The sequence below is a fragment of the Talpa europaea genome (assembly GCF_964194135.1).
Source record: "Talpa europaea genome assembly, chromosome: 12".
NCBI lineage: Eukaryota > Metazoa > Chordata > Mammalia > Eulipotyphla > Talpidae > Talpa > Talpa europaea.
The window spans coordinates 84,025,133-84,049,092 of record NC_140079.1 but is presented as its reverse complement, the minus strand read 5'-3'; the positions used below and the strand labels follow the sequence as shown (position 1 = coordinate 84,049,092).

The following is a 23,960-nucleotide window of genomic DNA, read 5'->3' as shown; positions in this document are numbered from 1 at the left end:
ATTATAAATATAGAAAATAACTTTGTTCAAATCTGCGTGGTGCTTCTTTAGTAAATACTGTACAGATTTTACCATGGAGAACTTTTTAGTTTTTACCTTTTCTTAATTACCCTTCTTCCAAATGGATGAACACTTTCTACAACTGCTGACCATTGTAAATTACCGTGTATATAAATCACATTGAAAATAACGCCCTGGACTAGAACATCTCAAATGCTGCTTAATCACAGACTCAGGTTGATCACTCGTATTCCATGTAATGCTCCTCCAAGTTAGACATCCGGTGCAAGACCAACCGGGAAACCATGGAATTATTAAAAGTACAAACTGACAGTGTGTATATTTAATTTAAAGACTTATTTAAAGATTCACAAGCTCTCAACTAGACTTGAGAGCAGTCTGTTTTCTGTAATGTCTGATACTAGAAACTAATTTGCTTCATATTTTAGTTGTATTCAAGATTTGAAGATGTATTTTATAGACAAGTTCTGTTTTTGAACTTTGTGAAACTATTCCAATCAATTTACCAGTTATGATGAGTATTTACATTATGAATGTATAATCCAAACATTATTTGTAAAGCCTACAGTATGTTTTTATTACATAACACTTTTTTATACAGTGTCTCTTGTCTTGACTATGATATTGGAGTCTGAGTTGTCAGCTTGGTCCCTTAAAGTTTCTAGTTACAGACAAAATCATACTGTGATTTTATTTTTAATATGGATATGCTATCAAACTGTGATACACTTATAATTCACTGGTCCTGCATCAGGAGATGGAGTGGGGAAAACTGTATTTAATACAGTTTGTATCTGAATAATCTGTATGGTTTATACAGTTTGTGTTGTTCAGAGATGTCTAAAGTTTGATCTTTGTTTTTTTAAAGATTAAAAAAGCACTTGCCCCACTGTAAATATACAGCATGTAAAATTTATATAGTATATAAATGGCAGCAAATTAAACTTCGTGTCTTATGTTTTACTGCTATTTCCCCATTTGCTTACAGATAACCTCTCACTGACCACTTCCTGTTGCCTTCACTTTCTCAAAATCCTCTAGTGCCCGAGCCACAGCCTCTCAGGTGCTGTACCACCCATGGCCAGGTGCAGACTGCAGGATGGGTGAGTCTGGGGGGGACTGCTGGACCCAAAAGTCTGGTTTAAAGAACCAAGTCTTAGTCTTAACAATGCATTTTTATTTGGTGAACACAGTATTTGCAATTGGACAGTCATACGCCTTCCAATTTTACTAACTATTCACTTTACAACAAAATATCAATAGATACAGGATATTTCTTCATGCAAGTCGTGGCAGTATATACACTGAATAACAAACACTCCAGAATCGGTATATATACAGTATTTACATATTAACTATTTACTGTAAATAGAAATGTTTTCTAAGAAAAAATAAGAGAAATCACGACGTGTGGTTTCTGGTCTGCAACAGACCTCGCCTCAGCAAAGCACACCTACGTAGATATATGCATGTTACCTTTAAAAATATGCATTGCTTTATATGAAGCACGAAGCACTGCTTCATCTATAAATAGCTCCTAGCATGACTCCGCTTGGTACCACAGTAACTGCTCAGAGATGTCCTGTGACCCCGAAGACAGTCTTTGGGTCCAGGGTTAGTCCAATTAAACCTCAGAGTCACCACGGCTCGGGGGGGCTGTGGAAGCTGGCACCTCGCGTCCCGCGGCCCCTCTCCCCCGCTCCCTCCTGCCCTGGTCTCTGGAGGAAAGCTTGTCTTTGGCCAGAGCTGAGAATGATAATTCACGCGCTGAGTGTAGATGGGGGTGGGAGGATGAACGTGAGTGTGTTGACGTTCAGACAACAAAGCCAGCCCTGCCCGCAGTCCCTGACCCGGCAGGCTTTCTGGGCCAGGCCTGCCTGGGCTGAGTGGACGCGATGGCTGCGTGCCTGCCGTGTTAATACTGTCGCAACAAAACCTGGAGTTGGATGAATTCACGAAACACCCTGACGGCAAGTTACATAGAGTCTAAGCACCACAGCCTTCTGTGGCATTTGCATCGGGGAGGCGCGATCGGTGGTAACCAGAGAAACATTTTCTACACGGGCCGTTCTCCTAACCCCAATGCGAGGCCAAACCCAAAAGATAGAGCCCTGCATTCCCAGGGGCCTACCTGGGTCTGATAAAAGCAGGCTTTTCACCCTTGAAATACTCAGCGAGGTGCCGACCGTCCCGGATGCGGGACCCGCCCAAGGGGTGGCGCTGCGGGGTCATCTTCAGCAGTGTTTGGTCTGGGGGCCCAGGCATCGTGTTTCTGTGGAAGACTGGAGGCCAGAGTTGCATATATACCAGTCAGGCATCTCAACAATGCTGACTTGCCTGCTCAAAAACTAAAGGTTCGATTTTGAGGTATCAGTACAGTAACAAAGCCTGACAGTTTGGGAACAAACCAAAAATCTGATGCATTTTGGAGAGTCATGGGCTCAGACCCCTTGTAGTCTAGTGTGACTTAAAGCTACGTCAAGGTCAGCTGCACAGAGGCAAAGAGCCCTTGGCATCAGGGCCACTCAGCAAGACTCACTTCGGCTATTTAAATCTCTACACAGTACGTCCCACCTGAAGTTTTCTGTCTTGGACTTGACTTTGCACTGCTGTATTTAATGACCTCTACAGGGTGCAAAATGTAGGGTGTCTACGCAGCTGGGGCAGGGAGAGGAGGTTCTATGGGGAAGAGCCCACCCCCAGATCAGCCACCATGGCAAGGAAGCCCAGTGTATTGAATGCGGGTGTCCTGGTGGTGGAAATAAAGCTCCGATGAGAAAGGCGCCAGTCCTGAAGAACCCGAGGCTCCCCGCCCCAGGCCAGCCCTCGGCCTTGCACTTGCCCACCCCGTCCAGCTCTGAAACGTGCGGGACCCAGGCCCCCTTCAGCAAAAGCACGGACCTCCTGTCGGTAAGTCACAGGCAGCCCGATGGCTTATTGGTCATGGAGCTTCCCAAGTTCCATTACCAGAGTCCATTTGGGGTTTTGCACTATTTACAGGGAACCTAAGTGCCACGCACCCTCTCACAGCCTGCTCTCCCCTCCTCCTGGCAAGAGGAAATCTAGTTACTTACATGTCTACACATCACATGAACAAGTCTGGTCTTATCATCAGGTCAGTAAATGAGCCTTCATGTTGCCAAAAGGTTTTTCAACTGTGAAGACAGTGTTCAAAATTCAGTCTGAGCCACCTGTTTGGATGAACGGGATGAAACTGCTCTCTGAGGGAGGGGTCCCAAGAGTCCACTACCAGCAGTTTCCTGTGGCTCGACACACAGACGGTGCCGGGACTCGGCAGTTACAGGACAGACGTCCCGACCGTCACTGACACTGTGATGATTTGCCTTTTAGGAAGTATCTGTGGGACCACAAGCTCTGCGCTGGAGAGAGGGCCCGGGGGAGCAGGTGCCTGGAGGCCTGCCCCCGCCCAGTGCTCGTCGTCATCCTTGAGGAGACACGGGCAGCCTCTGTGTCGGGAAGCCCCGTGGGGGTGAGGCGACACCCAGGTGTCCTCGCCACTGCCCACCCTCGAGTGCTGCATGTGTGTGTCTGTATATGTAATTTTTTTTCAGTGCACAGTATATACTTGTGTCCAGGAATTAAATTTATAGCTGCCATTCTAAAAATACTACTGTTAGAAAGTATCTTTCATTATAATTTCAGAATATAAAAAGGCATATAAAAGCTATAATCATATATATCTGAGAAAAAAAATTCTGAATAAAAAAGTGGTAGCTCTTCCTTTCCTGCTCTGATACAAAACAGCAGCTTCTAGAACGGATACCCCTGCCATTGGTAAACACTCATGGTATGAGCCAGTTCCCATCCGAATACGGTCCCGTTACTGCTGCCTGGATTTTCATGGCTGAACTACTGGTGCTGCGGCCGGAGGAAGTTTCGAGAAGGGCATGTTTTGGACCTCTCTGGTGTTGCAGGCGACAGATCGGAAGGAAGGGAAGTCTCTGTACGCGCACCAGCCGATCACATCCCGGGCACAGGACACGGAGGACCAGGGGCTTGGTGTGGAGCCTCCAGCTTCCTATGAGCCATGGCGCTGTGCAGTTCTTGCCTCTGGTGCCTTCTGGAAAAGGCCTCTGGGTCCAATGGGGACAACTTGTCCAGTCACTTTTTGCTGTGGGGTTTTGGTTTTTACTGTTACCTGTTCAGGCCTGGAAAGCTCTATTTTTTATTGGCAATCCTCCTTTTCCTTGTTGCCAACATGTCATAGAAAGGATCCCGACTGATGCTCGCTCTGGGGAACGGGAACAGAGGAGGTGAGTTCGGAAGGGGGCCACCCATCTGGGAGACCCTGTCCCCGCCCCTCACCCCTGAGGCTCCTCTAATAGAAGGCAGACTCCCACCTTCGCAGGTTGCCAGAAGCAGAGCTGTTCCCGAGTGCCAAAGTGCCCCTGCACGGAGGCAGACACGCCGCCACGGGCCCACGGCATGCACACATGTACACACACGCACTCAATCTCTGCTGAGCTGCCGGGAGCAAGCAGCTAGCCCCTGGCGCTGGGCAGAGGCTTCTCACGCACCTGATAGATTTCATCCACTCCTCCTTCTCCTCGGGGCTCGGGGCGGAGATCCGGTACACCACGTGGTTCCCCTCTACCACCCGGCCGTCGGCCTCGGTTTTACAGGCTTTGATGACCTGTCCCTTGTGGCTGGGATTGTACAGCTCGAAGCAGTTCTGGTGGAGACAGAGAGTGGCATCTCAAGCGCCAGAGAAGGTTCTCAGGCCCGCGGGTACGCTCCTCTGGGGTGGGGGGAGTGGGCGTGCAGGGCCCAGCTGGGTGAAAGGAGAGAAGTGTCCCAGAGACAGCAGCTTACGGGCTTTCGCGGATCTTCCACCTCCCGTATGCTGAGGTTCTCCAACGGGATGATCCCCCTGGGCTCCTTATCCTACGAGAGAGAAGTGCACAGCAGCCTCATGCAGGTCCCCACCGACTGGGCCCTCTGCGGGAGGGACGGGCGCCCACCTCCTACTTACTGTCGTGTATTCAAAGTAGTAGAGGCAGTTGTCAGTCAGGATGAACCACCGCCTCTTCCAGGTCTTCACACGCCCTCCTGAAAGCAGAAGCACCTGTGAGCCTCGGCGGAGGCAGGCCGAGCGCATGGGCCCCACATTAGTGTCGTTTCAGAAATGCCACCAGAGCCAAACTTCCTTGGAAAATGTTTCAGATTCTGCCCATCATTCAGCAAAGGCCTGGGCAGGCCGCGTGGCCCGAGCCATCAGCCTCTCTGCTTCGCCTGGCTGGGAAGGGCACAAGGTGTGGTGCACTGTTGGGGTCCCACATGCACCCCTCCAGGGGCCATGCCCTTTCTACCTCAGGCCTAATAATCACTTTCCAGAGCTGCTTCCTGGGAGAGTTAGTGGTGATGCATGGATTTAATTTCCCCACATGGAAATGACAACAGGATGGAGTTAGCTCAGCGCCCGTCTGTCCAGGATGAGCCCTGTGACAGCAGGTCGTTACCGCATTACTGAGGACTGGGGCAGCCCCGGGATGCATCAACATCAATTACTCCCTGGCCCAGAGAATGACTAGATTGAATTAACTTCTTAACAAGATCTGGGACGGACAGACACCCCCCCCCCCACTCATCTGCGTCTACTTTTCCTTTGCTACACAAAGGAAGTCTACTTTACCCCCGAATCTTCAGCAGAGATAGTTGAAAACGCTTTACCTTCTAATCCTTGCTTCCACCATGAAATTTTCAAAGAAAAAAAAACCTCATGGTAATAGACTGAAGCAATGCGCAAGCACAGGTGAGAAGGGGCCCTCCCAGCCCTGTCAGTCCCCCAGTGGCAGGTGACACTGTGAGATGAGCCTGCTCTATACAAGGCAGGTAGGTGAGGGATTGGGGCTGGGGGTCACACCCTGTCCCTACATGGACGCCCTGAGGTGACCTTGGGGAGGTAACGGCATCTGAGGTGTGGAGACAGATGGGTCACACAGGGCCACATGAGGGGACACTCGCTGTCCCTTGGGTGATATGGGGCCTCAGATCCTGGTGGGTAGAGACACCCAGCTTTGGGGGGAGAGGGAGGCCCAGCTCCCAGAGGGTGTGTCTGCACAGCCCATCTGGGACCAGATGGGTGTTGTCCTCTCGATGGCCCCAAGGACCAGAGAGCTACAGTGCATCGGACACAGGAAAGGGAGTCACCGTTCTGTGAAGGAAGGTCTGCTGTGTCTCTTCCTCGAAAGACTCCACACCCAGCTCCTTCCACCCTGACACCTCATCCCCAGGCCCACATCCCCCTGCACCTCTGAAGTCCTCAGGCCCCGAGCCTGCCCCCAGCTCAAGCCTCCTTGCTCCAGGACCTTTGCTCAAGCTGTTTCTCAGCTGCAGCCACATCATCTCCCTCCCACATCTCTGACCATGGGGCTCTTGCTCCCTGAATCCCCGTGTGTGACCTCTTGGGGGCGCTCTCAGAACTCCTCTGGATGGGACCTTAGCACAGGGCCAGGCAGCTGCCACCCTGGTGTCACCTCAGACTGCATCCCCCCACCTTGGAGGAGCATAAAAGGCAGGCCCAAGTTCACATGAAAGGGGCCCAAGGCACCCTCAGGCAACTACCCCCTCCCATGGTCTTCCAACAACAGAGGACAGTTCCAGACATAACCCACACCCCCGAGTCACTGTGAAGGAGTCACTTGCATACCAGGCCTTTCTTCAGCCACGCTGGTGCTGGCCAATCTACCCCGCCCACTCTCCACTGTCCACGCAGCAGCTGGCAGTGACTTAAGCACTAGAGCCGCCTGTCTCACTGCTGAAGTCCCACCACTCTCAGCCTAAGACCCAAAACCCTAGGTCATCAGGGCCTTGTGGTGGTCTGCTCTCCTCAGGGAACCCGTGCCCATCACCTGCCTGGCATCACAGCTGCCAGGAGAAGAGGGTTTGCCACGGCCTCCCCAGGGGCACATCTGGTGGAGCCCAATCCCTGGCCCAGTGCTCCGGGCCAGGCGAGCATTGTAGGCGTCCAGACAGAGGCCAGCCCAGTCCCGGGCACCCTTTCAGCTCTGCAAAGCAGGCCCAGCAGCGACAGGGAGTGAGGCCCTTGGAGGGAGTCCTTGAGTGAGGCCTTTGGAGCCAAAGGGGGCTCTGCTCATGCACGTGTTCCTGGCTGAGCTTCAGGAGATGGGACTCTCACACCACTCAGGCCTGCAGAGCCTGCTTTCCCAACAGTATCAGCAGCCGCTTCGCATCTCCCTCTGTTCTGTCACCAGGCACGGGCATGCATGCACAGCACACGCCCTGCAACACGACAGCTCCACTGGCCACACCCCTCTCGGTGCAGAGACAACCAATTCACTCTCAAAACTGAGCAAAGCAACTGTCCGTTGCTATTTGGCCATCATTAGGCCAAGCCTGTGAGGCCCCTACACTCTGGCCAAGTATCAGGCCTTGTGAGTGCCGCCCACTCTAAGATTCCACTCATGATGAGAAGCCACTGAGCCAGGCCACACTGCCACCTCCGTACCTGTCAGAGCACCTGCTCTGGCACGCATCTGGTTTCTACCTAATTTCTGTGCCTCTGGTCACATGCGCCTCACCCAGGGGGGACTCTGTGCCAGGGAAAGGCCCAGGCCGCGTGTCCTCACTAACTGCGGAGATGGCACCTGGGGTCGGTCTCAGCCTCCTCAGCATCAGCTTCCAGCAGCTGTGCTGCCACCTTGAACCCTCAGCCTGACACCCAGTCCTGTCTCCAGGGCCATGCCGGCCCAACACTTCTGGGAGGTGGCCGTGGGCACCCCCACTCCCCTTGCCTGGCCAGCTCCCCGCAGCTCCTACAAGGGCTCTGTGCACAAACACCACGTCACTTATCTGCTCGGGCAGGAGTCGGTTGGAAGACACAGCCCTGCTGTGCCGTCATCTCCGTCTCCCTGTTGTCTTCAGAGCCAGCAGCATCCTCACCGCGGCAGCTGCACTTGCTGCCAGGCTGGCTTGCGCCAACACCACCCTGAGGGGCACGTGCCAGCAAGGGGGAGTGGGGTGGGTCGAAATGCACCTGCTGTGCTGGGGAGCACTCCTCCTGCCCTCTGCCCAGGACCACACGTGGATTATTCAGAAGTAGGGTCGTTGCCTAGCTTGCTTACTCTAGTCCAAGGGCATCCTCCCGGGTTTTTAGCCAAAGACACAGAATGCTCCTGAGCTTTGGCACAGCCAGAGAAAAGTCTAAGAGCAAGACCCTGAATCAGAACAGCAAACCCTCAATGCACAGGCCAGCACTGCTGGGCTGAGCAAGGCTCATACACGCCACACTGTCACCGTGTCTGCGTCCCAGCCGCCCTGGGTCAAAAAGCACAGAATCGCCGCACTTCTCGCAGACCTCCACGTCTCCACCACCTGTCCCCAGTGCTTGGGTGATAAGCAGCTGTCACATCTCACAGGCTCTGTGTCAGAATAAGGCAGAACGCTCACTCTCCACATACCCCCATCAAAGGAACTCCTACTGATCCCTAAAACTGCCCAGAAAATAGAAAAGCTGTTCTAGTTCTTTGCCAGTGGCTAGAAAGCCTTTAAATGTTGCCAGCCTTTCCTGTGGTGGTGCAAACATGCTCTGCTGGGTTAGTATGAGGGCGATGGAGCCGGCCGGCAGCTCTTGCTCTGCCCAGCCCGGAGGATGGAGGCAGGCTGGCTGCCCACTGCATTCCCATGCGCTCCGCCCGGGCCGGCGTCCCAGCTGCTCCGAACAGCCCAGGCCGCGGGCGGCATTCACAGCACCAGGCATGGGGCTCACCCCGGCAGGTCCAAAGCCACATGGATCAGATGAATGGCAGCCACAGACCAGAGCTTCACACAGACCAACAGGGGAGAAACCAAGAGAGGAATGAGCGGCTGAGGAAGGGGCGGGAAGCCACTGGGTACGTACCTCCTAACGCAGAACAAGCAGGGACAGCCCGTCACAGAACAGAAAGGTGGGAGCACAGGCAGAAGGAAAACAACAAGAAGGCACATTTAAACCATTCGTCGAAATCAGCCACGCCAAACCAGGAGAGAGGCACGAGGTTCTTGGAGGCAAATGCACCTGCTTCTTGGACAGAAATTGCCTTGGGTTTATCTGGACGCTAGCGGAGTCATTTTCTGGGACGGGCATGCAGCCCGGGTGCTACTCTCAGCCTTGGAAATGGACGGGACCACCACCTTTGGGCGGGGCATGATTCAAAGCAGCCGCCACCAAGCGGGGACGTCTGCCTGGAGGCGTCCTCCCTAACACTCTGCCTTCCGGCCGGGGCCCTCCTAAGACGTGCTGGAAGGACCTCCTCGAGCGAGCGAGCAGCTGCCCTGGGCGAGGGGCAAGGAGCGCGGCCACGCCCCAGCCAGCACTCACCCAGCTTCAGGAGCCAGCCCTCCCGGTCGGGGTTGAAGAACGTGTGTGTCAGGTCATTGCCATCATCCTCCGGGATCTTAAAAGGCTCATTCTTGATGCTCTCGTACAAGTTCTGCCAGAGGGAAGCAGGACAGAACTCAGGCCCCGCAGGAGGGACGGCTGTCCTCCCGTCTCCCCGGATGTGCCAAGAGCCACAGCGCGGTGCCGCTGACCTGCCCGGCCAGTCCCATGCGCCTCAGGGTTAAAAGCAAGTTCAGGACAGAGAGGAGGGACTGACGATCCGGGAGCACGGCCCGGGTGGGCTCTACGCATCTCACCCTCAGCAGCTCCTCAGGGAGGTCTCCGCCCTCGTTGATGCCCCGGTTCATGGTGACGAACCGCTCGGCCGTGGGCTTGTCCCGCACGTTGTGGTTGTGGAGGCTGGTGTTGAGCATGATGATGGCAAAGGACAGCACGTAGCAGGTGTCTGCAATGGGCGGCAGCGGGCGGGGCTCAGCCCTCGGGGAGAGGGGCGAGGAGGGGCTGGGGGCAGGTGGGGCACGGGGGCTCGGCCAGGGCCGGGCACAGCCATCACTCACCCGTGGACTGGAAGACACCAGGGTTGCACAGGCAGTAGCGGGATGCGAAGGCCTCCATCATGCGGTCGATCTTCTGAGCCTCCCCCGGGAGCCGAAAGCTCCACAGGAACTGCCTGCGGGGGACACAAGCGGAACTGCAGTGTCTCCCCTGTGTCCAGCCCACGCTGTGCCCACGGAGGGCGCCTGCCCTGTCTCCCTCAGCCCTCCAGAGTGGCGGTGCCGGCAGAGGCTCAAAGCGTGGGAGTGGGAGCACACACACAGCAGCAGACTGTCCCAACAAGCATCAGTAAGCAAAGGAGCGGTGATCCGACACCAGCCCTCACTCCCATCCCAGGCCGGAACACAGAGCTGCTGACGCAGAGACTCTTCGGGGGACCCGGAGTGACTTAGCCACGCTCTGCTCTGCCCTCGCCAACCTGGGGCAGCATCTGTCTAAACACTTACCTTAAGGCTTGCACGAGGTTGAGATCGGCAAACTCATGGAGTTCAACAAAAGCCTGAAGAACTTTAATGTTAAATTCATCCCTAGGAAAGCAAACATGTCATTAAAGACATCCCCTAAAGCAAGTTTTTGCAGTGTCTTATTTTGCAGGACTCAGCTAAGGTTTTTTCACCGTACATGGTTGTCAATGCAAAGGCTGGTGAGTGGGATGCTAGGAGCCTTCATCACGACTGCTAAGAGGCTGGCAGGGAGCAGGTCACAGGCTCCAGGCCACGGCCCCGTGTGCAGGCCCAGTGCAGATGCTCAGCGGCAAGACTCTTCCCTCAACCTTAAAAACCACCGTAAGGGGGGCACTGGTGCCACCCCCACTCATGAGGGGCTCTGAAGCTGCTCCCCCAGGGCCACAAACCAGAAAATACAGGGCTCCTGATGGCCAGAGGCCCTTGGAGGTGGCTGCCTGTGGGGAGGCCGCTGCTCATGTACACGGGCTCTGACCTAAGGTTCTTGCTGCAGCCACATTACAGCTTGTGGAGGCTGACGGTGCCAGTGTGAGTCCCCAGACACCCTGGGATACTGGGCATTCTTGATAAAGTCTTGACCCTACCATAAAAAAAAAAAAAAAAAAAGCCACTCTTTTATGGGCCTTGACCAAAGCCCCAGTTGGGGAAGGGGCTGCCTTTGGGGCCCTGCCCTAACTTCTGAGTGCTGGAGAAGGTCAGAAAAGCAAAGTGAATTTCTACTCTCAGAAAAATTAGTAGTTTTCCACCTTTATTCAGACCCCCAAGAAACAGGGAAATCACTGAGAAATCTATAGTGTATTTCTAAGCAAAATCTCAAAAAGAAGATGAAGCTTTCCAAGGGAAGGAGAAAGAGGCCACATCATTTTTGGTCCGTCCTTGTCCCCAAGGAAAGGATTCCAGAGGAGCACAGATCCCGTCTGGCTCAGACCATCCTCACCTCTCTCCTGTGAGGGCATGGGAGGAAGTGACCGCTGGATGCTCGGGGGACTGGGGGCAGCACAGGCCCCCCTGAGTAACCGCTCAGCCCCTGGAGAGGGGCGGGGAGGAGGGCGAGCCCAGGACAGGTTGCCCATTCTCCTTCCACTCACCTCTCCCCCAGGTAGTCCCCGATGACGGTCTTATTTAGGCCTTCTCCTTTATACAGGAACTGGGCTACATCTTCTGGGGAACTCTGCAGCAGGTCATTTTCTATTAGAAATTGAATTCCCTGAAGACCAACATGAGAAAGGAAGTGCCGGTTAGGAGGGTGAGCCAGACTCACTGTTCAAAGACAGAGATGCATTTAGTGGAAGGATCTCACTGGTCTGGACACAGCAAAAATAACACCAACCATACATCAGCACAACCTGATTTTCATATCCCCACACTACAACTTACCCATCAAAGAAAGGTACCTCCACTTCCTGACAAATAACAGGATGAAAGACAAAGAGGCTACTGAACTATTACAGGCAGTTCTTAGAGGTCATAAAGGCAACACCATCGATGTCCCTGAGCTAAGCAAAAGCTCCCGTTTGCTTCAAACCGGCCCACCCAGCATCTGTGCTGGGGCGCCCAAACCCCTGCTGTTCTTCACTAAATAATCACTTTCCCAGCCTGCTTCACCTGACTTCTGACTTTGTGACACGGGTCTGATCAGACGGATAGCAAAGGAGAACCAAGAGAACCTCTTCGTGATAAAAGGGGACCAGTCCTGCCTCCCTGGAACACAGATGTGAGGGCCAGAGCCCTTGCAGCCATCCTAGGACATAAGGCCAGGACTAGCACTGGACCTCTGTTCTGCCACCTGGAGCCACTGGACACCCTGGCAGTCACCTCCACTGTGTGAGAAGAGCCCACGGTATAAATGTCTTCATGAGATTTTCTTTTCTTTTTTTTAATAAGATTTACTTATTTATGCATACAAGAACTAGGGTGCAGGCCAGAGATGTGGGCGGTGAGAGGATTCACCAGAGACAGAGTGGGGAGCAGAATAGGCAGACAGACTGAAATACACTGCTGAGGGAAGCAGCGGGCGAGTTAGGAGAGGTCTGCTGTGCCGTATGGGTAGCTCCCTGGCTGGGGATCGAACTCATGCTCCAGTGGCTGTGGCTAGCTCCATAGGCTGCGTCTTAACCCCTTGTACCACCAGGGAGGCCCTTCATGAGATTTTCTTACCTATGGCTGAATACATGACCACTGAGCTTCAGCAAGTGAAAATTCATGCCCATCTGAAGGACCTCAGAGGGCAGCCAATAAACTAAATGAAAGGTGCAGACAGGCTGCCCTGGCCTGAACTGACTGTGTCTCGTGATAGGCCCCAATAAGAGCAAAATTCACCTCTAACAGCCTCTGAGCTGCTGGCAAAGCTAGTAAGGGAATAGGGAATTATGTCATCTGTTTTCCTGGAAGCCATTTCTACAATTCAGAAACAATCTCACAACAAAAACCTATTTGGTGCTGAAGACCAGGGCTCCCTCATACCCAGGCTCCAAGAGTTGTCTGTTATTTTTAATATACTACAAATAAAAGTGGCCTTAGAATTTTATCGCACACTAAGGTTTAAGAAAGGTTAATTTTTTTCAATCCCCGGCCACTGGCGGGGTCCCACCAAAAATAAATAAATAAATGGCTAATTTTTTTTTAATCCTTCACAAAAATTTCACCTTCTCTTTCTCTCCTACCCCTAATTAAAATGACCTGACCAAATGTTATCAAAACACACACTATAACGGCAGCAAGTCCTTTCAAGACAAGGATCCCAAGCATTACTGCTGGGCAGACAGGACCTTCGTGACATGGGCTGGCGTGACCATAAATCCTTGTAACGCACCCCTGGCAGCTCCAGCCTGTCCGCGGTTTCCTAATTGAACAAAAGCAAAGTCATGCCTCTCAGGTATACCAAATTTCCCTGAAACCAGGGAAGTGATTAAACAGCCTGGATAACACATCATGCATCTCCTCTGGTAAATTACGAAGGAATAAAATAGAGTTTGGAGGTAATAGGAGGCCTGGGGATTGTGCTTCCCGGGGCATGAGCTGAACTTGGTGTCTCCCCACCAGGCTTCTCATATGCAGCCGTCACAGCCTGTTTCATGAGTTTGGTTTTCTCTTTGTCAGCAAAAATGTCACGCATTTTAGATGTAATATCAGAATCTGTTTTTGCATATTGACTTCACGTCAATTTATGAAAAAATGCAAATCCTTGACCGTCTCAGGGCATTTGCAATGAGCCGGGTTCCTTAGAGGTAACAAGGTGGGTCCCTCGTCTCCAGGTCCTGTGCAGCCACAGTATCCACCTCGCGGCCAAACCGAGAGCACTTCAGCGCCTTCTTTTTTCAATTTTGTCACTCATATTGTTGATACCGATTAAATGGTGTAGCCTGATACCATGTTTAGTGTTAAACTGTTCCAATAGCCCAAGGCCAAGTCCAAATAGCCCAGGTCCCGTAAGAACCTGTATTACTACTTTAAATACATGAATGTCCAGATCAGTCTCAAGAGAATTTCCAAAAACTGGAGGAAAAAACCAATAGTCAGTTAATAAGATAACAAATATATTCTGGAATATTCATGGCAGAAACTGGACGGCAACGAGACACAAGGAATGTTCAACAGCTTGGATGAACTGGACGTGACATGGAGTAAGAGAACTTGGGAACATATCTTAATTCCATTTATGTGAAGTCACTAAAAGGCCACACACGTCTGTGCTGACAGCAGAATCCATACACTCGGAGGGGGTGCCTGGGTGTGCACTAAGGTGCTACAACCGCATATTATTCTGGGTTGCGGTTACACGAGTTGCTTAATTTGTGAAAGTTCTTCAAGCTGTGCATTTAAAACGTGTGTGCCATATGTCATACTTAAAAAAAAAAAATAGTTCACCAAAAACTAAGTCAGACAGTCCTAAATACACCTCATGATTTTTCTGGGGGGAGCTGCCTGGGCGTCACCCCCTGTGTGAAGACAGGCACACCTGCAGTGGAGCCTCCAGTTACAACCATGCACCTCTGTCCCCAGAAAACAAGGCCTGGGATGGACGTGGCTTTGGCGGAGATGTGCTGCATGTCCAGCCCCAGTTGACAGAATCGAGTTGTGGAGTGCAGAAGCATCAGCAGGAGGCAATGTAATGCTAAATTAAAGATCATGTAGAACCTATTTTCCTATTATGTATACTGAATCAAATGTAGATAACCAGGGTCATCATTCCTTTTAGGATAATATTTTGAGATAATTGAGGCTGGGCGGAGGTGTACAGCCTGACCTAACACCCTGACCAAGAGAACAGAGGCCAAAATGCCTCCAGCTGCCTTTACTGAGGTCCATGTTGTGAGGCCTCAGTGACTGTGGATGGGGAGGCAGATTATGCTGCCCCCAAACTGCAAGGGTCAGGGGAGGTGGCAACAGAGGAGTCCAAAGTCCTGCGGCAGGGAATGGCAGGTGTGGAGGCTCCCTGGTTGGCACCAGTGGTGACAGCACTAGTGTGGTCTCTTGTGGCCAAACCTGCAGCAACGGGCCAGTGGTGTTCCAAACCTATGGCTGCAGGCTGTTTTGCAGCTACTTCCCCTCAGCTTCTCCAGCGGCACAACCTCCCGTCGGCAGCTCACTCTGCTGTGTGTGCTGGGTGGCCACGGGTCCTCCCAGACCTGCTCTTTCCTGCCCCCAGCTGTCTGCAGCATCCTTCTGCCCAGCAACCTCTAATCTCAGGGCCCGTACTGCTCCATCAGCTACGCCCCCAGAACTGAGCAGGCTGGGAATGAGGCGCTTATGGGATCTGGACACTCACGACTTGCTCTAAAATTCAATGCTCCCAAAACACTAATGAAGTGTTACTTTTGTAGAGTGCTATGAAGCAACCTCACAGGATTTGAGGAAAGTAAATGAGCTCAGAACAAGGTCATTCATCGCTTCTGCACTTAGAGGTTACAGAGGCAGGTGCAGCGGCCCCAAGGAAAGCTCTGGCTCCCTTTGCAAGATACTGCGGGCCTGGTCCCAGAAAACATGGAGCCACAGGAAGAGCCCAGGCCAGGGACCAGAGGAGAAAACAGCCAAAAGGCAGAGGAAAGGAGCCAAGGAGGAGAAAGGAGGGGGACAAGGAAGCTGTGGAGGACAGACCCAGATCTAGGGTCTGGGAACCCCGCGATGTGTTCCCCGATGAGACTGGAGAGGTGCCATCACCTCCACGCGACATGGAGGCAGAGGGGGAGGCAGAGACCTCTCATCAGCGAGAACACACTTCTGTTTTCAGCCACCAAGTCTACGGTCATCTGCCATGGGGTCCTACGTGAAGACATGAGGTGAATACTAACAAAAGTAAGTGTTCCAGTAATTAGAACATAACTTACTAGTATTTAGAAAGAGCACATATCTGGTCAACTGTAGAAATGGGGCCGTTTCTTCAATCCACGACCATGCACGTCCTTTTCTGTGCAGACCCTCCTGCTACCTGTTCTAGGTGTGTCCTGTGAATACAGCTGCATTCACTTCCTAGTGTTTTGAGTGCACTGAATTTTAGAGCAGGTTATGCACATCCAGAAGAACAAGACGTCAACATTTAACGTGAGTCACGCTTCCTCACCTGCCGACATCTAGCAAACCTCAGCCGACGCTCACTCCCCCACATGCCACCTCTACATTCGCATACTCAGGACTTGAGCTTTTAAACCATTCTTTATCAAGCTTCAGTGTAGACTTAACTACAAGTTTCACTGGTTTCAGTTGCTCTTGGATTCATTTCTTGTTTTGAGATGTCTACTCGGATGACTCAATTTTTTGAGACCAGAGGAGGTCTTTGTAGTTAAGTGTCTGAGGCCTGGCATGTCTGAAAACACCCTCGCTCACCTCCTGTACCTGGGGGACAGGTTGATGGACATAATTCCAGACTGTGGCTCCCTTCTCCGCAGACCCTGGAGAACACTGTCTCCCCCATTATCTTTGGGGTTGCTGCCAGTTAGCTGGAGGTGATTCTTGTTCTTATTCTGCCCTTTCTTTCCTCTTTATCCACTAGTGAGTTTCTTTTTATCTACTAGCTTTGGGATATTTTACTCAACATATGGATTTAAAAAAAAAAATCCTGCTTGGCATTTGGTGAACTTTTTGGAATTGAGGATTTCATCATAATTTAGTTCTGAAATATTCTACTATTTCTTTGAACTATTTCCTCCACTCCCTTCTTCTCATTCCTTCTGGGGCTTCTATGAAATGACATCTGAGCTGCGAGACCTGGCAGTAGTTCTGGGCAGAACCTTGGAGACCGTGATCCAGCTCCATCTCCCAGCTCACGGTTCACATCCACCCCCCACCTCCCTCCCCTTCACAGCCAGTTCTTGGGCTTCCATGTGACGCCCCTAGTTTTTGTTTCCAAGGATCTTTTTCACAACTCCCTGTAATTTTATCATGGATAAGCAACATCCTTTCACACTCCTGATGGTATTTGTAATATAGAGAGATGGTCTACTTTAATCTCTCTTTCTATTGGGGTTGTCTCCCCAGTATTGGTTCTGTTTGTTGAGTCTCATGTCTCTTTCACAGTACTGGCTTCTGCCCGTGTTTGGTCACATGGTGTTGGGTGATCATCTTTGTATTTAAGACTCACTGGTAGCCTCATTGAATGCCCTGAGTGTGGTTTTCATTGTGTCTGCTTCCAGGGGCCTACCCGAGCAGAGGGCGTGCACAGCCAGGTGGGGGGCTGACAGCTGGCTGCTGGGAGGGCAGCCATCAGAGGCACAGCCTGCCCTCACGCGTGTATCCTCTTGCTTCTGAGAATCGCCTGGGGGCACATGCCACTGCTCAGCAGCACGCAGGGCAGGGTGAGCAGGCCAGACAACCCCCCCCCCCCCCCGCTCGGTCTGTGCCTATATCTGCTGCCCCAATGTTGGCCAATGCTGCACCCCTGTCTCCTGGTTCTTTCTTGTATGTGCTTCTGGCTGTTGCTTCCTTCAACTGATCCCATTTATTGTCTGCCTTTCAGATTCCTTCATTTCTAGCCCACTGAATGAACTCCCGCTTGTTAGAGATTTATATCTCACATAAAGGCATTTCTAGGAAATTGGGAATAAATGGGAGAGGATGTAGAGTTTGCCTGCCAACCCCCCTTCCTTGATCTAATCAATTTTCCTCTTATTATTTATAAACCCACTGTATCTGGGCATCTAATGTACCTGAACAAACCAAAACTCCTTGCTCAAAATGTTATCATTCAGTGACAAAAAATTTCCTACTAGCCTGGAAGAATGTACTTACTCTGACAATAGCCTCAAGTTTCACAAAGCCACATGGTTTAATAGGTTCAAGAGGTCAAGAGTAAATATAATTTGGAATTGTGTCCAAGACACGTGAGATCATCCAGTGCTATTATTGACTGAATGTTTATATACCCGGAAAATCTCTATATTGAAGCTCTAAGCTGAAATTTTATGCACTAAATGGAAGGGGGGTGGCCTTTGGGAGGTAATTAGGATCAGATGAGGCCATGAGAAGGGGGTCATGGTCTGATGGGATTAGTGCCATTATAAAAAGACATCAGAGAGCGACTGTCTCCTCCTGTTCCAGAACCTGACAATGGGGCAGCCTGATCTCAGACTTTCAGCTTTCAGATTGTGAGAAAATTAATTTCTATTGCTTAAACCACCCAGCCTCTAGTATTTTGTTATGCTAGCCTGAGCTAAGATTAATGCTATAACCAACTCTACAAAACCAGAAAATTGTGATCATTTCCCCAGCAACGGGTCACATGCAGACTAAATATGCCATCTGTTTTTATCAAGCAACAGAACTATAAGCTGGTTGTTGAACAGAATATATTTTTAAATCTCTCAGGTGAAGAAGAATGCACACAGGACAATTTGCTGCAGGCCAGAAGAAGCATTAGCACCCACTTCCTCAGACGTGCTGAGCAGAGGCCACCGGGCTGACCAATGGTCTGAGGTATGCAGGCTGGACTCACCTACAAACCAACCACACAGTCCTGCAGGAGCTCAGGGAAGTGTAGTGGCCACAGCATGAGTCTCAGAGTGGGATTCCCTGCTCAGGACACGGGCCTAGCATTGGCTGCTCTGTGCCTAATTTTCTCCAATCATGAAACTGGAATTAAAATAGAGCCTACCTCATGTGCTTGTTGTAGGGTCTAAAGTGCTTACTTGACAGAGTTCCTATCCATGTCAGCCCTGGGAAACTGGACACACCAGTGTATGTGAAAGACGACAGGCAAGAATCTAGCGAGAGGACGTCCTGAGCGCTTCCTGCAGAGTGGCAGCATGATGTTAAGACAGTGCATGTATGTGCTTCCTGAGCACAACCTGGGAGAATCTGCACGTACCCATAAACTGATGGGTGTGCCACTCTGTCCTGCACCTTAATACATAAGGTCCTGTTTTAAAAACACACTCCTGATGGTATTTATAATATAGAGAGTGCTAAGTGGTCTTTCTCCTGAGAGAGATCCAACTGGTTACCAGATCTGCTGGTATCTCAACTCTGCAAACTCCACTAAAAAAAACCTATCTGTTACGAATCCCAAATATGAGTCATTCCCAAACTTACAAAATCGTTCCCTCAACAATTTCATTCCATCTCAGAACTGATTGATCCCGTAGGCAGATAATCAGGCAGCAACAGGGAAATTCACAGTGGCTGCAGCACATCAGTTAAATAAAGCCCCCCCCCCACCTCCTGCTGCAGATGTGCTGTACTTTAAGAAACTACAAATTTGCAAACCAAGAATCGGGAATAATGGTATGCATTTCTTTAAATACCACTTGCAACTGAGCTTGCACCTCTAAATGCTAAGTTTACAGATCTTAGCCCTTGCACAGTGTAATTCCTGTAATTAGCAAACATTTTTTTAATGAACAAATAATTAACTAATTAGAACAGATGCTCAATGTCAAAAAAAAATAAAAAGGGAGCTGTTACACATGGATACTAACTAAAGGTCAGTGAGGACTGAGTGAGTTAGTCTCCTAGTTATCCATCCGTGGGGGCTCCCCAGGGACACCTTCTTTCTCTCCTGGGCCACCAACACTCCTCATGACTGACTCAAGTCTGCTCTTCTTTCTCAAAATCAAAATGGGGTTCCAACTGAGCCCCATGTTCCAAAAAACTTTACAGATCCTTTAGCTCAGCTTCAAAAATAAGCAGCCACATGTTTCAGCTTTCATTGTTTTCAGGTGTTTCCTAGAAAACTCACCTTGAAGAAAGACCTAAATATTGGCTTAAATCTGGAGAGTTCCTTGGTTTCCACAGAGACATCTTCTGTCGATGGTGAATGAAGGGAATAAGGGCCTCTTACTTGAACCATTTACTCACTCCGACCACAAAGTCTACACTGCACAACTGGTCCACTCTCCCTCTGCTGTTGCCAAACCCTGCAAACCCAGGCTGCAGGGCCCGGCTCTGCCTGGTGTCACAGATGGACCCAAATGAGGGTGCAGGCAGTTCCCACAGGCCCAGAGACTGGCTCAGAGAGATGATTTTACTTCCCCACACTCATCAGCAGCCTCTTTTTTGGTAAAAAAAAATTCAATGTCAACTTTCAGTATTTTACAAGCTGACATGGCCATGTCTAAAAGGGAACAAGCCATGAAAATCCATCCGTCCATCCATCCCTGATGACGTCCTCTTACCTTTTTGGGATCCATGTTAAACTTCTTTCTTCCCATCGCTATCTGCTTATTCCTCTGAGTCGTTTTGCTGTGCACATGAAGTGACGAAGAACTCGTTACCAGTCATTTGCACAAAGCACCTGCGTGCACAGCCCCCAGGCTCCACGCCACCGCCCCCTTCACATCACTGAAGGAAAAGCACTGGTAGCACACAGGCTCCCGCTCCCCGGGGGAGGTGGTACCTGCACGCTGCCATACTCTCACTCGCATTCGATAACTAAACTTCATGATGAGAAATAGCAAGTTAAGAAAAGCACAGTTTCCTATTATACAGAAAGGCTGTTTATGTGCAGGTGACTTCTCAGGAGTCTGAGCTTCTGCCCAAGACTCTATGGGCCACAGTGAACCAGAAAAAGTAGGGGAGAGAAGGAGCCCCAGAGGTGCCCCTGAATCCTCCGCAAAGCAGAGGAAGGGAAACCGTGACTCCAGCCCCGACCCCTTGTCTCCTGCGGCCGTCACCCATGCAGCTGAGCATGCATGGGCTCAGCTGGATGATGGGGAAAACAGAGGCAATAACTTGAAGGTGTACACAAAAGGGTTTACCTCTCCTCCACTGAAGTCAGATTGTCAATCTCTGTCATCACTTCAGCAATTTCATATTTCAGCCTCTGTCAAAAAAGAGGAAAGCATTTTGGGGGTGGAGGGTCTTTACATTCTCCTTGCAGATAAGGGAAATGCAAGCCTCTGTGCACCTGCTTCCCTGAGGGCTCACCTGGACAGCACAGCTTTGGAAAAGCAAGACTGTTTATCCACACACACCTTCGTAGCCAGAGCCACCCCAACTAATGAGGAAACAAAACTGTGGCTTGTCAACCCTTCTCAGGAGATCAGAGGGTTCACTAGACATTTTCTAGTGTTTTCAGGGTAATATCAAAGGGGGACACTGGGAGGACTTCACAGGTGTAAAATAGATAAAAACAGCTGAAGAAAAGCAACACACTCATAGTGTGCTGAGCTCAGCGACTGCGCATCACCTCACACACACCTGCCGTCTCCCAGCACTACCTAAGTTCTTGGCAAGACCGACTTGGGGAGCAGCTGAAGTGTTAATGTTTATTTTTATATTTATTTTCTTACATCATTGCTCAATTTTGGACAGTATTTGACTCTCCCCTCAGGTGCTGTCCCTGTAGTACTCCCACAGCCACAGTCCCCTGGAGCCATTCTGACCCCCTCACTCCGCCTCCCCTGCTGTGGGCCTCAGCTCTGTGGCGAGTGTGCCAGCAGTCAGGATGGCCTATCACGTGCGTGAGATACAGCACCATGGACAGAGCCCAAGAGCGCCTCACCTGTGGCATCAGGCACACCAAGAACCGCACAAGGACAGGCTCCACCTTGTCCAGGCTCCACCTTGTCCCTTAAAATACCTTCCTGTTCTTCAACCAAAACACCTATTCTGGGTAATCTAATTTGTCCACGGATAAAGGGTAACCTCAGAAGGAAAAGTTCCAGGAATTATCTTTCAAATACAAAGACATTTTTATTCAGAACCCTGTAATTTTGTGTGCCAAGAAACTGCAGGCTCCAAATGCCAGCTCTTAGAAAGGAGTTATTGTCTGGACAGGGCCTGGTCTTGCAGTATGTGGTCTACGAGGCTGCATTTATTTTGGCATGACAATGATTAGGAAGCTACTGGAAGAAGAGCCACATGTTGGGTTGACTTTCCCAAGGAAGATCTGAGAGGAAGCAGTGCCAGTCTCTGGAGTGACTTTCCCAGACCCCAAAGACACCCAACCCTGAGACCGGCTGCTCCTCCTGCAGCCCCCTGCCCCCGCACTCTGAGTACACAAATGCGGAAAGTGCAGTGTTTATTTGCCTGTGTATGTGAAGTCATCTGTTTTATTCATCATTCTGCTTCCAATAGCTAGCAAATGCTCAGTGCACAGCTGGAACTCAATGTGTTTATTCATCCATCAAAAGATATCCAAGTGCCAAAAATGTGACAGGCAATGTTCTAGGTGCCGGGGGCACTGGTAAGAGGGACAGGGTCTAGTGCTGGAAGCACCAGTAAATGAAACAGGGTCTCTTTATTTCAGAGAGCAACATGATAGAGATTGCTGCTGGTTTTTTTCAGATGCCCCCTATGCCTTGGGGGTCTATTTCTGCTGACTCCAATTTCTGTACTATTTCCAGAGTCTGTACTAACTGGTTTAATAAGCACCATCTCTGCTTTACCAACTTTCACCTTGTGTCTTCATGTGGTTCAGATATACACATACTAGACACCAAATTTTTACATTTTTATGAAGCTACCTGATTTACCATTTTAGCCCAAAGCAAAAACAAAGGGGAATTTTTTTTTTACCTCAATGTCATCAATAAGTTCCTTTTTCCTCCGACGAATGTCTAAAAGTTCTTCCCTCTCTTCTAATGAAAGGTCTTCAGGCACTGAAAGGGAAAAAAAAAAATCAGACTGAAAAATTATACCATAACTGCATCATAGAACAATCTGGCAATGTCTGGTAAGGCTGAGGATAGGCATATTCAGCAAACCAGCACTTCTGCACAGGGGTGTTGACCCCTAAGGGGTTCTAGAATAGAGACCTCATGAAAAACATTCACAGCAGTTATGATTTCAATAAAAAAAAATCTATAAATATTCATTAATAGAGGGATAAACTGGTTTATTTACTAAACAGGATTCTACACAACCAAGAATAGCTGTACTTCCTCTACCAATGTTGAAAAGTCTCACAAATAAAATGGAGACAATCACATGGAGTCTAAACAAACAGCAAATAAAAACCCAAGGCACAGAGTGGGAGAACAGACTGGTGACTGTTAGAGGTTAGGAGTGGAGGTGGGGGAAAAAGAGGGCCAAAGTTATAACCTTCCAATCATAAAATAAAAAGTACAGGGCATGTAATGATGCAGAGCACAGTGACGCTAGCTATAGTGTGTTGTATGTTTGAAAGCTGCTAAGAGAATAGATCTTAAAAGTTCTCATCCCTGGGCCTCCCCGGTGGCACAGCGGTTGAGCGCTGGGTTGCGAAGCTGCCCGCAGCCTCTGTGGCACCGGTTCGATCCCCGGCTGCTCCCCGGCCACCGGAGGAGGGTCCCACATGGCGCGCAGACCTCTCCTGCCGCCCGCTGCTCCCCTCAGCAGTGTACTTCGGTCCTTCTGCCTGCTCTGCTCCCCGCTCTGGCTCTGGAGAATTCTCTCACCCTCCCACGCTTCTGACTGTACCCAGTGCATGTATAAATAAACAAACAAACAAACAAACAAATAAATAAATAAAACATGCCTCTATAAAAAAAAAAAAAGTTCTCATCCCAAGGAAGACAATTATAACTATGTGTGGTGTGAAACAAACCAGACTTAACAGTGGCTCTCTCCCACAATATACACATCCACTGAATCACTGCGTCCTACTACACACAGCACACTGAATGTTATGCAGCAATCACCTCTCGATTTGAAACAATGGAAATGTAACAAAGACATTTTCAAACACTAAGTGATCTGTATTACCAGAAATGTGAAAGTCATTCTGGAAAAAGGACAAGAGATTAAAAAGTACTGTAGATAGTAACTAAATGAGTAACAATTTTCCCTGTTAAAAGCAAAGTAACAAGAATGTTGCTGGGTTAATAATAACATGATATAGGGACACAGCACAGAGGCTGGGAGGTGAGAAATGGAAGTTACATGGTAATAAGGTTCTTATCCTAGGTACAGAGTGGTAAAAATTTTTTTAAGTTTTTTTTCCCCAAAATTTATTCATATAAAAGCTGGGGTACAGGCCAGAGGTGCAGGAGAATGAGAGGATTCACCAGAGACAAAGCAGGGAGCAGTACAGGCAGATGGACAAAAGCACAGCTGAGGGGAGCAGCGGGCGAGAAGGAGAGGTCTGCCGCGCCATGTGTGAATCTCCCTGGCCGGCTGGGAATCAAACTCGTGCAGCAGAGGCTGCG

General features: G+C 50.1%; 1 protein-coding gene across 2 annotated transcripts in view; it reads right to left on the bottom strand.

Annotated features, from left to right (window-relative positions):
- Positions 1 to 4,200: 4,200 nt before the first annotated feature.
- CYTH3 (cytohesin 3) overlaps positions 4,201 to 23,960 on the bottom strand; it is a gene marked incomplete at both ends in the record, with an annotated part of 74,164 nt that continues 54,404 nt past the window's right edge. For both annotated transcript variants that reach the window (XM_084249192.1, XM_084249193.1), the window contains 12 exons: positions 4,201 to 4,273; positions 4,560 to 4,714; positions 4,855 to 4,926; positions 5,015 to 5,091; positions 9,362 to 9,473; positions 9,679 to 9,827; positions 9,940 to 10,052; positions 10,384 to 10,464; positions 11,490 to 11,608; positions 20,007 to 20,073; positions 20,589 to 20,653; positions 22,351 to 22,433. In XM_084249192.1, the coding sequence (XP_084105318.1) occupies positions 4,201 to 4,273; positions 4,560 to 4,714; positions 4,855 to 4,926; positions 5,015 to 5,091; positions 9,362 to 9,473; positions 9,679 to 9,827; positions 9,940 to 10,052; positions 10,384 to 10,464; positions 11,490 to 11,608; positions 20,007 to 20,073; positions 20,589 to 20,653; positions 22,351 to 22,433 (1,166 nt within the window). The remainder of the gene's footprint in view (positions 4,274 to 4,559; positions 4,715 to 4,854; positions 4,927 to 5,014; positions 5,092 to 9,361; positions 9,474 to 9,678; positions 9,828 to 9,939; positions 10,053 to 10,383; positions 10,465 to 11,489; positions 11,609 to 20,006; positions 20,074 to 20,588; positions 20,654 to 22,350; positions 22,434 to 23,960) is intronic.